Here is a 14,527-nt window from a genome sequence, read left to right on the forward strand (position 1 = left end):
CAAAAGGAAATAACAAAAAGTCCCTAAAAGAAAAACAGAACCTACCCGACTAATCAAGAATGAAAATTACCAAAACCAACAACTGAAAAAATAACAATCAATGGATAAACTTGAAGACTTACAATAACCTTAAATCAAATTCTAAATTAACCCAAATCAAAAACCTTAAACAAATCGCAGAAGAATTGACCCCCAATAAAATCCTGTAAAAAGCATCAATGATGGAACAGCGAATGCGACACAAAAGTGGAGAAGAGACATCAAACATGGCTATTAAACCAATCCCATATAACTGAAACATCCTTCCAAAATTTAGTAAAACTAAGAAAAGATACCAGATGAACCTTAAGGAAAATAAAAAGACAAAACCATAGATACACACTGAAATCAACAGAATAAGAATAAACAATATACAGTTGAGAGACTACCACAAAACCTTAGAAAAAAAACTCCAAAAATACAAACTCCCAACTCTACTAATGAAGGATGATAACCGTAATCTGATCCATAACTACAAAGGCAATGCAGAAATCCTAACTAAATATTTCAACAAATTCCTAAATTGCAAAGAATCAACAGAACTCCTAAAGTTTGACACACCAGCGGGGTGCTGGTTGTTATTGGGGTAATAGCAACAACACCGGAAAACATCAACCCTCCCACAATAAAAGAAGTCTATCAAGTACTGGGTGAAATGAAGAATTAAAAAGCAGTAGGAGAAGATCAGACCTTTAAAGAGATATGGAAACATGCAGGAAGACCAGCAAAAATCGTTCTCCCTTCACCAGCAGATTGTTAACATCTGGATCAAAGAAAAACTACCAGAACACTGGACAACAGCCCCCATCCATCCATCGACACAAAAAAAACAAACAAAACAGACCCTAACAACCAACCCCATTGGGTTGGTCTAGTAGTGAACTTAACATCACAAATCAGCTGTTTTCAAAGTTGAGAGTTTTAAGTCGGTTACTTTTATACAGATTTAAATACTAGATCGCGGATACCGTTGTTCTTTGGTGTGGGTTTCAATTAATCACACATCTCAGGCATGGTCGACCTGAGACTGTACAAAACTACACTTCAAAAACATTCATACATATAATACTCATTCATCTTCAGAAGTAATACCTTACGGTGGTTCCAGAGGCTAAACAGAAAAAGAGACCCTAAACAGAAAAAGAGAACAACCGCAGGGGAATTTCACTCCTAGACGCAACATATAAATTCTTTCAAGAATTATCCTAATCAGGATCGGTTTACAACTCAAGAAAGGACTAGGAGAATACCAAGGAGGTTTCAGCCCTGGAGGAGCTGTCCAGACTAGAAGTCGCAAGCTAATAATGGATTACCGCAGGAAAAGAAGCAGGGACATGGTGATAACATTTGCAGACTTCAAGAAGCATACAACTGCATCCACAGAGAATCCCTACTAAAAATTCTATGATACCTTGGACTACATCCCAAATTAATAACACGATAAAGCTGACCTTCACAAACACGAAGTCAAAAGTAAAATTCAGAGGCAAACTCTTGGAACCATTTGAGATCCAAAAGTGGACTGCACAAAGGCGATGAACTCTCACCACTACTATTCAACTACATTCTGGAAATGCTAATGAGGAAATAACTCAAAAAATGCCCCCAAAAATAAAAACAGGCCGAAACATCAGAATAAACTGCCTTGGTTTCACCGACGACTTGGCACTAGTAGCAAATAACATTAAAAAAGCTAAAACACAGATATTAGAACTTCAAAACATTGCAAATAAAATTGGCCTCAAAATATAAATTGAAAAGACAGAAATTATGCCCCCAAAACCAGCAAAATTAAAACAAGTAAACATAAGTGGTAATTAAGTCAAAATAGTAATCCAATAATAACAAACACCCTAAACAAAAAACTTCAATCCAAACAAGAAAAAAATAGCTAAAGAGCAAAAATTAATCTGGTACACCAAAAGTAAAAAATGTCTATCCATAAATGCAAAAATAAGACATTACAATGCAATTATAAAACCAGAAACAGCTGGTACACTACAATCTCAACTCAAAAAACAGCAAGACAGGATGCAGATATATCAGAGAAATTACAGAGGATCTGAAGGAAATTGGCCTTACACCAAACGACACCACAGACAAGAAAAAAATTAAATGAAAAAATCATGGACAAAAACACTTGCTTCACATTCACAAGAAAGAAATTCACAACACGAACAAGAAAGAGTATGGAGATCAAAACATATGAAAATGTACTGGGAGGACTGCAAGGCCCTAACAGTTCCTTCGAAGAGACTAGAAAAAACGGACTGACTATAGTGTTCCTATGCTGTCATAAAATATAAAGAAAAAACAGAAAATCTGTTTATAAAAATCATTTTTATAACATAATCAAAAGGTAGAAATTAATTTACAATGTTGCTATCCTGTGCTTTAATGTAATAGTTCAATCATTAAGGAAGTTTGTTAAATTCACTTTCAAGAAAGCCTTCTTAGTTACATTTCAAATCAGCTCTCCATAGTTTCAATGATCACAATATTGTTGTTTCAATGAAATATTGTTGAATTTTTTGTGCACTAATAATTCCTTCAGTGTTTGAAATAAATTACATAAATAACTGGACTCCACATCAAGACTAATACAGTAGAAAAGGCAGAATATCCTGTTTGAGATGGCCAATAGATAACTACCATTGTTTAAAGCAGTAGATGGCAAGCATTGTCATGTTGAAGAAATAAATCTTGATTTACAATTTGGTTGGAATGAACATCTAATTTCTTTGTACAACACGTACAAACACATATTTATAAGACAATTTTTTTTTTATTGAACAAAAAGCTACATACTTTTATCTATTTTTTTATATAATCACCAAAGTTTTCTAAGCACTTTTCATACCTTGTGACAAGTTTTTCAATTCCACTCTCATAAAAATTTCGTTCAATTTCCTTCAACCATTTAAGAACCGCTTCCTTCAGTTGATCATCATTAACGAAAAATTCCCCTCCAAGGTCTTACTTGAGAGGACCAAACAGGTGGTAGTCGCAGGGTGCTAGGTCAGGTTTGTAAGGCGGATGAGACCACACTTCCCTCTTGAATTTTTGCAGTAACTCTTTTGTTTCATGAGCTGAATAAGGAGTAGCACTGACATGAAGAATAATGACCTCATCGCTTAATCTTCCAGGTCTTCGATCTTTAATGGCTTTACGCAATTTTTTTAGTCTCACAATAAAATTTGGCATTAATTGTTATTCCTCGGGGCATAAATTCACTGTAAACAACTCCCTTAGAATCAAAAAAGACTGTCAGCAAAACCTTTTGAACATGTGGGGATGTTTTCACTTTTTTTAGCTATGGCAACTTTTTGCATCTCCATTCATATAATGCTCATTTAGTCTCAGGATTGTAATGAAGTACCCAGCTCGCATCCCCTGTGACGATTTGTTTCAAAAACTGTGGACCAGTCCTGGAATAACGTTGAAGAAAAGAAAGAGCAGATGCAAAACATTGATGTTTGGGGTTGTCGGTCAACATATGTGGCACCCACCGTGCACAATTTTACAGAAACAAAGTTGATCGTGAAAAATAGCAAAAACACTACCATAACTGACGTCAAGTTTACTTCCAATCTCTCTAACTTTAATGTGGCAGTTATTCAAGATCATTTCATTCACAAGTTCTGCGTTACCTGTCATGTTTGCAGTTGAAAGACGCCCAGCATGTAGTTCGTCACTCACATTTTTTCTTCTGTTTCTGAACATTTGACACCATTTTGTGATCGTGGGGTGTGATGTTACATTCACACTATACACCTCAACGATTTGGCTATGAATTTCATAACAATTTTAATTTTTTGCCCACAAAAATCAGACTACTGAATGCACTTCTATGCTGGACGAAACCTCTAGAGAACATACTGACAATGACACTACACACGTACTGAATTGCTGCTGGGGGAGTGTGAGGACAACACAACCGGTGCTGCCACCACAAGTCATTAATACATCCCTTTTAGTTTAACAACACGGCAAGAGTGTAACTTATTTTTTGATCCACCTCTAGTATCACTCCCTACCACTCTGTCCCTTGAGAGGTGAAATAGTCATAAGTATAAACATTCATTAATCTCTGCCTTTCATCCAGATCATCAAGATGATTCCATGTTTTCAGGCATGAAAAATTTTTGTAAAATTTTCAATCGTATTCCAATCCACAAGCTTCAAACTTAATGATGAAAAAAAATGGTGGACACAATAACTGCTCTCTTCACCAATTAAATTCTATTTCAAAGAATATTGTTGAATATTTTCTCCCGTTAATAAATTATAAACGTTCATTGCAAAACTGAAAAATTGATGTAAAAATATTAGCCAATTTTCATTCAGACATTAAAAAATCTTAGGTGAAACATAAATTTACACAGTTTAAATAAGTCTGAACGTGTCACAAATCAGTGACACACATAACCAGTGTATTATAATAAAAAGAGAAACAAATTTTACATTTAACTATTTTTATATTACAACTATTTTAAAATACATAATAAAAATATTACTTGTGATATTGGTGTAACAACCAAAGAATCCATTCCAGTTTTAGAGTTGTAAACTTTCTGTTTAACAAAACCAGGGTCGACAACATAATAAATTCCATCTATTGTAAGCGATGTTTCTGCAATGTTGGTAGCGATTACAACCTATTTAAAAATAATAATAATAATAATAGAATTATGTGCATATCAATAAATATTTTTAAAAAAACAATGCTTATCCATAAAAAAAAGATAATAAATAAATGTTATTCTGAACAACGTATATAGACAAAAAGTCACTTTCAAATAATTTTAAACAATCCATAAAATGCAACATATTATTTAAAAACAAGAAATGGAGATAAAGAGTTGTGTAACTTTCTCAGTGCAAAAAAAAATCTGGGAAATTTAATTATATACACAGTTGACCGAAATAAATTGCCAATGAATTAGCTATTAAAGTAACAGTTTGATGAATTTTACTTTCCTTCCGTATACCTACCTATTTGTTTATAAAAACTGCTACCTATTTGCTACCTATTTGTTTATAAAAAATATAAAATTTTAACCAAAACTGTATTAAGTTTCTACAAGATATCGAAATATGTAAAAATATTATTCTACTCAAATTTTGAGATAGGGGAACCGGTGACTGTATCTCCCCACCCTATTCATCGATTGTAACCAAAGTTAAATGGGATTGATGACCATCCATTCAGAGATTATTGTATAATAAATAATTCATTCAAATCAGTTAACTGTTCTGAAGATATCAAAGCAAAACAATTAGTAATGAGAAAAAGGAAAAAATTAGGGTTATCCCCCCCTACTCCTGAACGATATCATTTAGATATACAAGAGTGTCCCACGAAGAAACATTCAAGAAACGTTATACTGGTGAAAATAAATAAAAAAAGTTCACATAAACATGAGTTATGGTTAGTGTACGATTCTGCCCAAATTTCAACTCTTCTAATAAAAAAAAGCCCTAATGTAATTTTTGGGACCCAAATTAAGGAGTAAAGTTGATAGTTTCTTATGTAATTTGAGCTGGAAAATAAGATAAAATAGGTCCCAGAACTGTAACTGCAGTAGTTTTTAAAATATCTGATTAAAACATAAAATTCAGTGTCTATGAAATAATATTTTTAGGTTTGCAGTACAATAGCTTTCTTAAATGACTAATAAATGCAAAAGATTTAGTAACAAAACTTTTAGAGGATTTAATTTTGAGAAAATTAATGTAAATACAACCGATAAAAAGTAAATAAAAACTTATAAAAAAGTCTTTATTGAAGCAAAACAAAAAAAAAATAGAAATAAAATCATATTATTCTTCCTGTACCTAATAAACGTTCTTTTGAAATGAAAACTAAAATCACTGTGATTGAATGTAAGAAAACTAGATGAATACATTATTTTGTACAGAAAACAAACATTAATAACATTTACTTCAAAAACATTTCACTATTATTGTAAAGTATAAAAAAAAAAGAGATCTCCTTACATACTAATTATTTGGTACATATAAAACACCGGGTAAGTTTTCTTTCAGTATCTTTAGGTTTCTAATCGTTTGTCCTTTTATAAAAGTTTAATTCTGGCTGCTATCTATTCTTCTTCTGCCAAGATTAAAACTCTCAACTTTCTCCTTTCTTCCTCCAGTTTTTTTTCATTTTTGTCTGCATTTTACTTTTCAGGTCTCTACTCTGTTTTTCTTGAGAGAAGTTTTTCCTTTTTTTACAAGACAATCTTCGTATCATCTTCTAGTTGCTTCTCACTGCAGTGAGCATTTTTTTTTTTTTTGTAATGAAAACACTCTCCTTGTCCCCAGCATCTAAAATTGCATAAAAACGTTTTGTTGTTAAATTATTCTCTTCGTGCAAATTCTTCACAAGAGATTTGTTAATGGAAAAGCCAACTCTGAAAAATGCAATTTTCTGAAATTCTTCCCGGCTAAGTTTATATTTCCTCACATTTCCTGTCTATGGGAACCATAATTGTATATTTGTACAGACATCTTTCTGGATATTTAAAAAAAGTTTTTTTCTAAAATTTTGTTTTTCTGTTATATATATCATGAATCATAAAGATCTCCAAAAACCCTGATGTGCAAAATTTGATCTGATTAAGATAAAAATACCCTAAAATACATAACCATAATTTATTTTTACACTAACATTTACTCATTAATATAAGACTTTGTTAAACAAGTAACTAAATATAAATTACCTTACGAGAACCAGGAGGTGCTGCTTCAAAAATTCTAGTTTGCATTTCGCTAGGTAAAGCTGAATAAACAGGTAAGATAATTAATTCTGGCACATCAGGGCCAAGTGATTTCATTCGTTCATATAATATTTCACAAGCAGTATCAATTTCCTCTTGACCTAAATAAATAAAAAATAAAATATTTAAATATATCAGAAATTTATTGTAGTTTTAAACTGCATATAACAACCGTAAGGAAGAAGTTGAGATTGGAATCAAAAGTCGACATTCCCTGTAACCATCAAAACATTGTTTTTTTATTTAAATATTAGTGTACCCTTTAATTTTTAAATCAAACTAATCTGATATTATGTGAATTATAATAAACAACTAGTATCATTAATCGACAATGACATTAAATTTATCAAATCACCTCTTACATCTGAAGAAGTCGAGATTGGTATCAAAATTTCATATTCCCTATAACCACCAAAAAACTATTTTGAAGAGCTTTCCACATGCACCAAATTCACCAGCTTTAGCTCCTAGTGATTACTCTCTTTTTCCAAACCTAAAATGACTCACTGAACAATATGAAGTGAAGATTCACTTCAAATGAAGAGGTAGAAGCACAATTGCTCATTACGCTAAGCTGAATAAATCGCATTATACTGAGGGTATTACAAAGCTGAAAAATTGTCGATCCAATTTTATCAAATTGCAAAGTGACTATGGTGAAAAATAAAAAAACCATTTCTTAAAAATCTTGCATTTTTTGCCAAGCATAGAACTTTCTGAACAGCCCTTGTAAATAGAACTGTAGCACACCAGTTAAACAGACTGATGGAAAATAATATTTAAGCCCGAGCTCTATAAAAATCCAGTAAAATTTGTGTCTATTAACCAGAAAGTAATGAATTTGAAGTAACAGGCATCATGTTTTACAAAACATAAAATATTTCTCATTATAAAAAAAAAAAGAATAAGGTACTGTGATTGTAATTAGATGTCTGCCTGCTGAATTAAATAACTTACACAAATTTAAATAAATAACTTAAGAACTTACACAAATTTATTTACTTAATGATGCAAAAATGAGGGAATAACCTTGCCATTTTTTCACATAGTCTTATTCAGTTTTCGATGCACTTATTCCAGCAGTCCACACGCTTGTGTACTGCTTCAAAAAAGAAGGTCTTTAGTTGGTTCTCTAACTACTTATGCATCGCTTTCTGCTCTTTTTTCTCTATATAAAATCAAAAACCTTGTAAAGTATCGTTAAGCGGTCCCCAGAGATGTTAGCTGGAAGGGGTAAGTGCAATCTGGCAGGGTATTTTGGCAAATCAAAACCCAAACGTGTAATGAGTAATGATTGGACTGGACATGGTGCGAGCACGTACTACTAGCTTCAGATTTTTAGTCGGCAAATCACTGTAGTTTGCACTGTACATTTGTACATTAACATTGTTGATGGTCACTTGTCAATCAGTAATTGAGGTTGGTGGGCGTCCAATACTCGTGAATCATCCTTGTTCAGCCATTTTGTTAAGTTCTTCTCAACCCACTCGTACACACTTCTGTGAGGTTGAGCACTATACCCCGTAAAAAATTCCTTAGAAAAACTTCCAGTCTGAGAAATCAAATCGTGGCTCTTTGTAAAGTGTGCTCCTCATTTGATGCAACTGCTTGTGGAATGGGCATCATTTACATTAAAACAAAAACAAGAAAAAGGACTCCATTAAAGCCAAATTTTGATAATGTGACTACCATAGTATCAACTCAAAGCAGAAGATGCAGAAGACAGTATGACAAACATACAGATGTACTATGATGAATGTACAGATAATTTTAGACTCGCCCAAAAAAAAAAAATTATTGCTAGATATGAACAAAATGTAGAAAACAAAACTTACCAGTTAAGAATAACAAAATATCACCAGGTGGTTCACGTAAATGTATTTGCATAACGGTAATTAAAGATGCATCCAAATAATCGGTTTCTGGTTCTTTTGTATATAATACTTCAACAGGAAATGTTCTACCAGGTATAGTGAAAATAGGCGCTTCAAAAAAGTACTGTGAAAATTTAACAGCATCTAATGTAGCTGATGTTACTATTAACTTTAATTCAGCACGTTTTTTAACCGCCTGCTTTAATAAACCTAAAAAACAAAAAAATAATTTTAAATAAGAAGATTAGGCTTTTACAAACACCTAAAAAGAATGGAGGATAACAGAATAAAAAAAAATCTTTAATTTTCTTTCAAAATTAAAAACTAAAATAAATGATTTTAAGAAATCGAAAAAGATACAGAGGAATTAATTAATAAAGAAGAAGAAATGGACGGAAATACTTTCAGAAATAACAAATTTTAAGAGTTTTCAGAAAAGACCATGAGGAAGAAAATTTTCCGCAAAAAAGAGACCAACTTAATTAAAAAATGTGAGTACTGGAAAAAACAGAAACAAAATGCATAGTTTTTTTTTAATGCAATCCATAGATGGCCCAAACGAAAAAGATATAAAAAGTTCTAATCTCGACATAAAAAATTTATTAATACACATAAATTTACTCTGAAAAAATACAGTTCAAGGTGAAAAATTTTTTTTATTGGTTTTATTACATATACAATTACGACAAAAACTTAAAAACACAAAAATTAAGGCATATAAAATTGACAATAAAGTTTCTAAAACTTTTTAACAGGGTTTCCAAACAACCATTTTTCAGTTCTTTTATTATGACATCTTACAGAGAAAAAAAATTTAATAAAATAACCGATAAATAAAACTCAACTTTCATTTCTAAGTCTTTTTGAAACCATAAAAAACTGTAACTGAAGGTTTGTTTTAAGGAACCAGTTACCTAAAATCTTTAAGGAAATGAGGGCATTTTATTTTGCTCTAACATGCTCTAAGATTCCATCATTTCTGTCAGAAAAATTCCTTTGCTGTTGCAAAACAACATTAAGTCCCCGGTTGAAATATTTGGCTAGTTCCATTAATTCATAATTTCTGTACTAATCTCTCAGTTTTGTAGCATATTAATTACTACGAGGGGCGGCTGAAATGAAATGCACAATGGAACATAACACTGGCAGCTCCTTGTACAAAGTTACAAGGAGCTGCCATTTTGTAGTTTCATTCCAATATTACTAATTTCAAAACTTATTGTATCAATGTCAGTGGTATCGAACAGGTATTCCAGCGTCACAGTCAACGAGTCACTTGCCTAGAGTGAGGAGAATTACCAAAATGAAAATTTCCATAAATAAATATTTAAAATGCTTTAAATAAGCATTAAATAAATATATGATTTCAGCTAGCTAACCGTAACAGAGAGTCCCTAGCTCTCCAAGTAGGGAGTTGAGTGATAGGCTACTGCCTTATTCACATAAAAATTTTGACTGCTTGCACAATTAAGGAAGTCTTGGATGGATAAGATTTAAAACAAAAGCTCAAAAAACAATTATAAAATAAAACAAATAAATAAACTAATATATATAATCATAGCCTTTCTAAAAATACTTGGGAATATGTCACCTTAAAAAAAAACCAAAAATTTTATAAATACTACCAGAGATCCTAAAAGCATCAATCAGGGAATATAAACAAATTCTCCAACCCCAATATCATGTAATTTATGTGCAATTGAAAATTATACATAAAAAAAAGATCATATACAAATTGATTGCAGATGATATTAATTAATAATATAATTATGTTATAATTTCAACAAAAAAATAAGAGTAAAATAAAGATGAGAGAAGATAAAGAGTAACAGGAGAAGGAAAATGAAGCATTAAATATAAAGATAAAAGAACATAATGCATAATAGAAATTACAAATTTTTTTTTACCGAGAAGGAAAAATAAAAAAAAGAATGGCTGAAATAATATATATAAAATGAAGACTGGCACAAAAAAAGGTCTGCTACTATAAAATAAATACAGATCTAAGAATTAGAAAGACATTTTTCAAAATATTTGTGAAAAGTAAAATGCAGAAAGAATGGACATAGGAAAATTAAAAAAAATAAATCTTTTAAAATGCGATGTGATAAGGTTAGTCAATAAAATGTGAAATCAAGTCTTAAAACAAAAACTTGTAAATTATTAAATATATTTTAAATTTAAATAAATTAAGATATTTTATTTGATTTTTTAACTGTTATGAAATTGTCAATTGTCCACAAACTGTAAAATTTCACTAATATTAAATTTCTATGATAATAAACAAATAATAAATTTGATTCGGTTTTCACCATCTGATTGTGAGAAATCCATAATGTTGTCAGTATTAAGAAATACAATGGGAGGCTCAATTTTGTTTTCTATTATATTATCCAATTCCCAATAATCTGGTTCAAAAAGTATCTATTACATGTTTTATACAGTTTTTCCATTCCTGCTGGCCTATTTTATCGTGGCTTTTAAGCATAAATTTTTAACATCAGATATTTTAAAAGCAGTATTTTCTGACGCTACGTAACTTTTGAGTTGTCCCCAAATTAACTCAATCAGGTTAAGTACATAATGATAGGGAGGTAATTGAAGCAAGGTTTTGCCACTGCATCTTGTAAACTCATCGATTATATACACATTAAAATTACTTTTAATATTTGAAACCCTTTGCGATAATTGAACCTTAAGTTCATCCTTTTTAAAAATCACTCCTTTTGAACTAGCCGCATTTTGATATCATTCTTTTTCCAAGACACGTCTGGAATTCTTTCGTTTCACATGAATGATAAGGGGAGTTGTATAATATCTGAATTATCTTCCAGAGGAGGTAACACATTGTTAAACCGTTTCTCAATAAATAAAAAAATTTGTGCACTTTTTTTACAAACCATGTTTTTATCAAAATCACCAACTTTTTCTTCAATTGATCTGCGAGGTTTTGTTTTCTTAGGAAAAACATAAACATAATTCATTAGTAGATTCATACTCGCGAATCACATTGAACACTGAAGCAGCACAACTTCCACTTACGTTAGCAGTTTATTAATGACATCCCAAAAAATGCTGTTGGATTACTCTACAATTTGCTTTTGTAAGCATTTAAAAAGATGTGATTTTCTGCTCGACTTAAGGGCTTTTTTCACAGCCTTTTTTTTAGAGGGAATATCAGTAATATACTATTATCAGCTGAATCGGTATCAGACATGGTGTCAAAATAATTGTATCACTTGAGTCGTACACAGACACAAATCTAGGAAAATAGACTACACTCACATTCCAGTAAGCTTAAAGAAATTGCATTATATTAACGTTAAATAACATTAGAGTAAATAAATAAGTAACATAAACAAAAAAATTGAACCTGAGAACAAAAGGTGATGGTATGAAAAGATCCAAGGGTTTTAATAGAACTGAAAAGACACAACATTATATAAACTTTTGATTACGTTAACTACTATATGACAAATTAATTATACAGTGACTATATATGAGTAATGATTATAATGTTGTATATAGATAAGGCCACATTGTATGTTGTATAAGGCCACATTGTGAATGTGGCCTTGTACATGGCCTTATTTTGCTGAGTCTCGTTCCTTACATTGGAACCGATGTAAGGAACGAGACTCAGCAAAATCATGACGAACTCACTCACACAAAGGCAACATTTGTTTATCCTTCACTCCGTAAGCTAACTAGATACACTATAGATGTATTAACACAGACAAAATTAGCTCTTTTGGCAGCAGAGAGATGTGTAGAAGATAACCACAGAAGAAAACAAAATTTGGAATACATAAAACAAATAATAAATGAAGCGGTAAATATATATTAAGACTAAAAGAAGAAAGCACAAAACAAAGAGAGAAAACTGTTATAATTAAAAATAATAAATATTTAAAAAAATCTATTTACCAAATAACACATCTGTGTGTATTGTACGTTCATGGGCTTCATCCAACATAATTACTGAATAGCTTTTCAAGTCTAAATCGACCAAGCACTCACGTAATAACATACCGTCTGTCATGTACCTAAAAACATAAAGAAATTATTATAATTGTTACAAAGCATATGATTAAAAAACAAATCATGTATTATAATAGTAATGTATCTTTTAACAATACAGCAAGAAATACAGTAATTTTCATTTAAGATATGTACGAGGGGTGGTTGAAATGTGATACACAGTCTTTTATAACTTGCAAATGAAAAGAGAAAGTCAAATGAAACGAAACAAATATTCTGCATTACATTTTATTTGTTACAAAACAATTTATTTTTTACATAATCACCATTTAGTCAAAAATTTTTACTTTCCCATCTAGATCGTGCTACAGCAGAGCTATAGCTTTAGAAAGGAAAGTATTGTAACAATACTTTCAAATTAGTTCAATTTGAGCATATGCGGTTTTCACCGCATCTTCACACCAAAGGAACCCAAAAATCCGAATGGAAATTTTTTGGATGTTGATGTTCGTATGTACATATGTGCTTGGTGTTAGCCTCTGAATCACCTTATATCTCCACAACTACTGGACCAATTTTGACGAAATTCGGTCGGATTACTTCTACATGCGGGGCACTGATGCCATTAAATTTTCAACTTAAAAGGTCAAGAGGATGAGGCTGTAGAGTAAGGTCACCCTCAGTATCTCGAGATTTTGCCCAATTAAGATCATATGTTTTTTAGGCGTAATTGTTAACGATTAAAAACAATATTTGAAAAAACGTTTTTGCAAAATCGCACCGCCACCCCAAAAAATTTTCTAAACTATTGACTACTGCATCAATAGTACCACCTGTCACCACAAGAAGCACTAATGTTGCAGTCCACCATCTTGGAATTTCCATCATCCTCTTGGATCAGGAAATTTGAAATTCTACAGGGTTGCCAACCAAATTATTTTTTATACATTAAATACTAATTATTTATTTAATTTAATGTAGTTAATATTTCAAACATTGGTAGTACTGATGTACAGCGGTTGTTGTCGTCTGCTATGTTGTGATGTCACAGGTGAGCGGTAGAATTAAATAAATGAATAACATTTAAAATGTTAAAAAGTAACTCAATTTGTCAGGCTGGTCTCGAACTCAATCACCCAGTTGACTCAGCACCAGGTGTGTTAAGCCTTGTGGCTATACCAGTCTGCCGACCGTACAAGCAAGATTTGTTCTATGTAAGTTGTGAAATTACATTAGTTTAATTAGTGCCGACCATCGCCACCAGTATCACCACACCTGCACGAATTAAATACTTTATATGCGCACGCTTTAGTTAGAATCATTGAATTAAATAAATAAAAAAATATTACATTTAAATAAAATGATAAATATTCTAAATTAAGTTGTGTGTGTAACCCGTGGATTAGAAATAATCCACAACTGTGTTGTCAGCTTTTTTTTTTAGGCTTGATAATATCACCACATAAGCTTAAAGAAGCTTGTGTGTGGGATATGGAAGTGGAATTTTGTAGCGCATGAAAAATGCCATGCCTGACCAGGATTCAAAACCAGAATTCAACGAATGAAAAGCTGAGATGCTACCGCTCTGCTATTTCTTCCAACAGTGAACCACTTCTCATCCTATCGATAAAGAATGCTGGAGGTCTTTTCTTGATCCATGATCTCAGTGTGTTGTTCAGTTTATTATTTTTGGTGAAATGAATACCTTTAATATCCCAGTTTCATTACAAAAAAAAGCGAAAATCACAAAGTGCCGATCCAGTGAATATGGAGGATGTGGATTAAATTAAAATTTCAACTTCACAAGAGCGTTGGTGGTTGCACACAAAGTATGTGGCTGAGCATTATCAC

General features: G+C 31.6%; 1 protein-coding gene across 3 annotated transcripts in view; it reads right to left on the bottom strand.

Moving 5' to 3' along the window:
- The window catches only part of pea (ATP-dependent RNA helicase pea), a 78,544-nt gene that overhangs the window by 11,231 nt on the left and 52,786 nt on the right, over positions 1-14,527 (bottom strand). For 2 of the 3 annotated variants that reach the window (XM_075381962.1, XM_075381961.1), the window contains 4 exons: positions 12,623-12,741; positions 8,657-8,905; positions 6,765-6,922; positions 4,557-4,697 (listed from right to left, as the gene is read on the bottom strand). In XM_075381962.1, coding sequence (XP_075238077.1) covers positions 4,557-4,697; positions 6,765-6,922; positions 8,657-8,905; positions 12,623-12,741 — 667 coding nt within the window. The remainder of the gene's footprint in view (positions 1-4,556; positions 4,698-6,764; positions 6,923-8,656; positions 8,906-12,622; positions 12,742-14,527) is intronic. The other variant, XM_075381963.1, reaches the window with a different exon arrangement.

This window comes from Lycorma delicatula, chromosome 13 (genome assembly GCF_047948215.1).
Source record: "Lycorma delicatula isolate Av1 chromosome 13, ASM4794821v1, whole genome shotgun sequence".
Classification (NCBI taxonomy): Eukaryota; Metazoa; Arthropoda; class Insecta; order Hemiptera; family Fulgoridae; genus Lycorma; species Lycorma delicatula.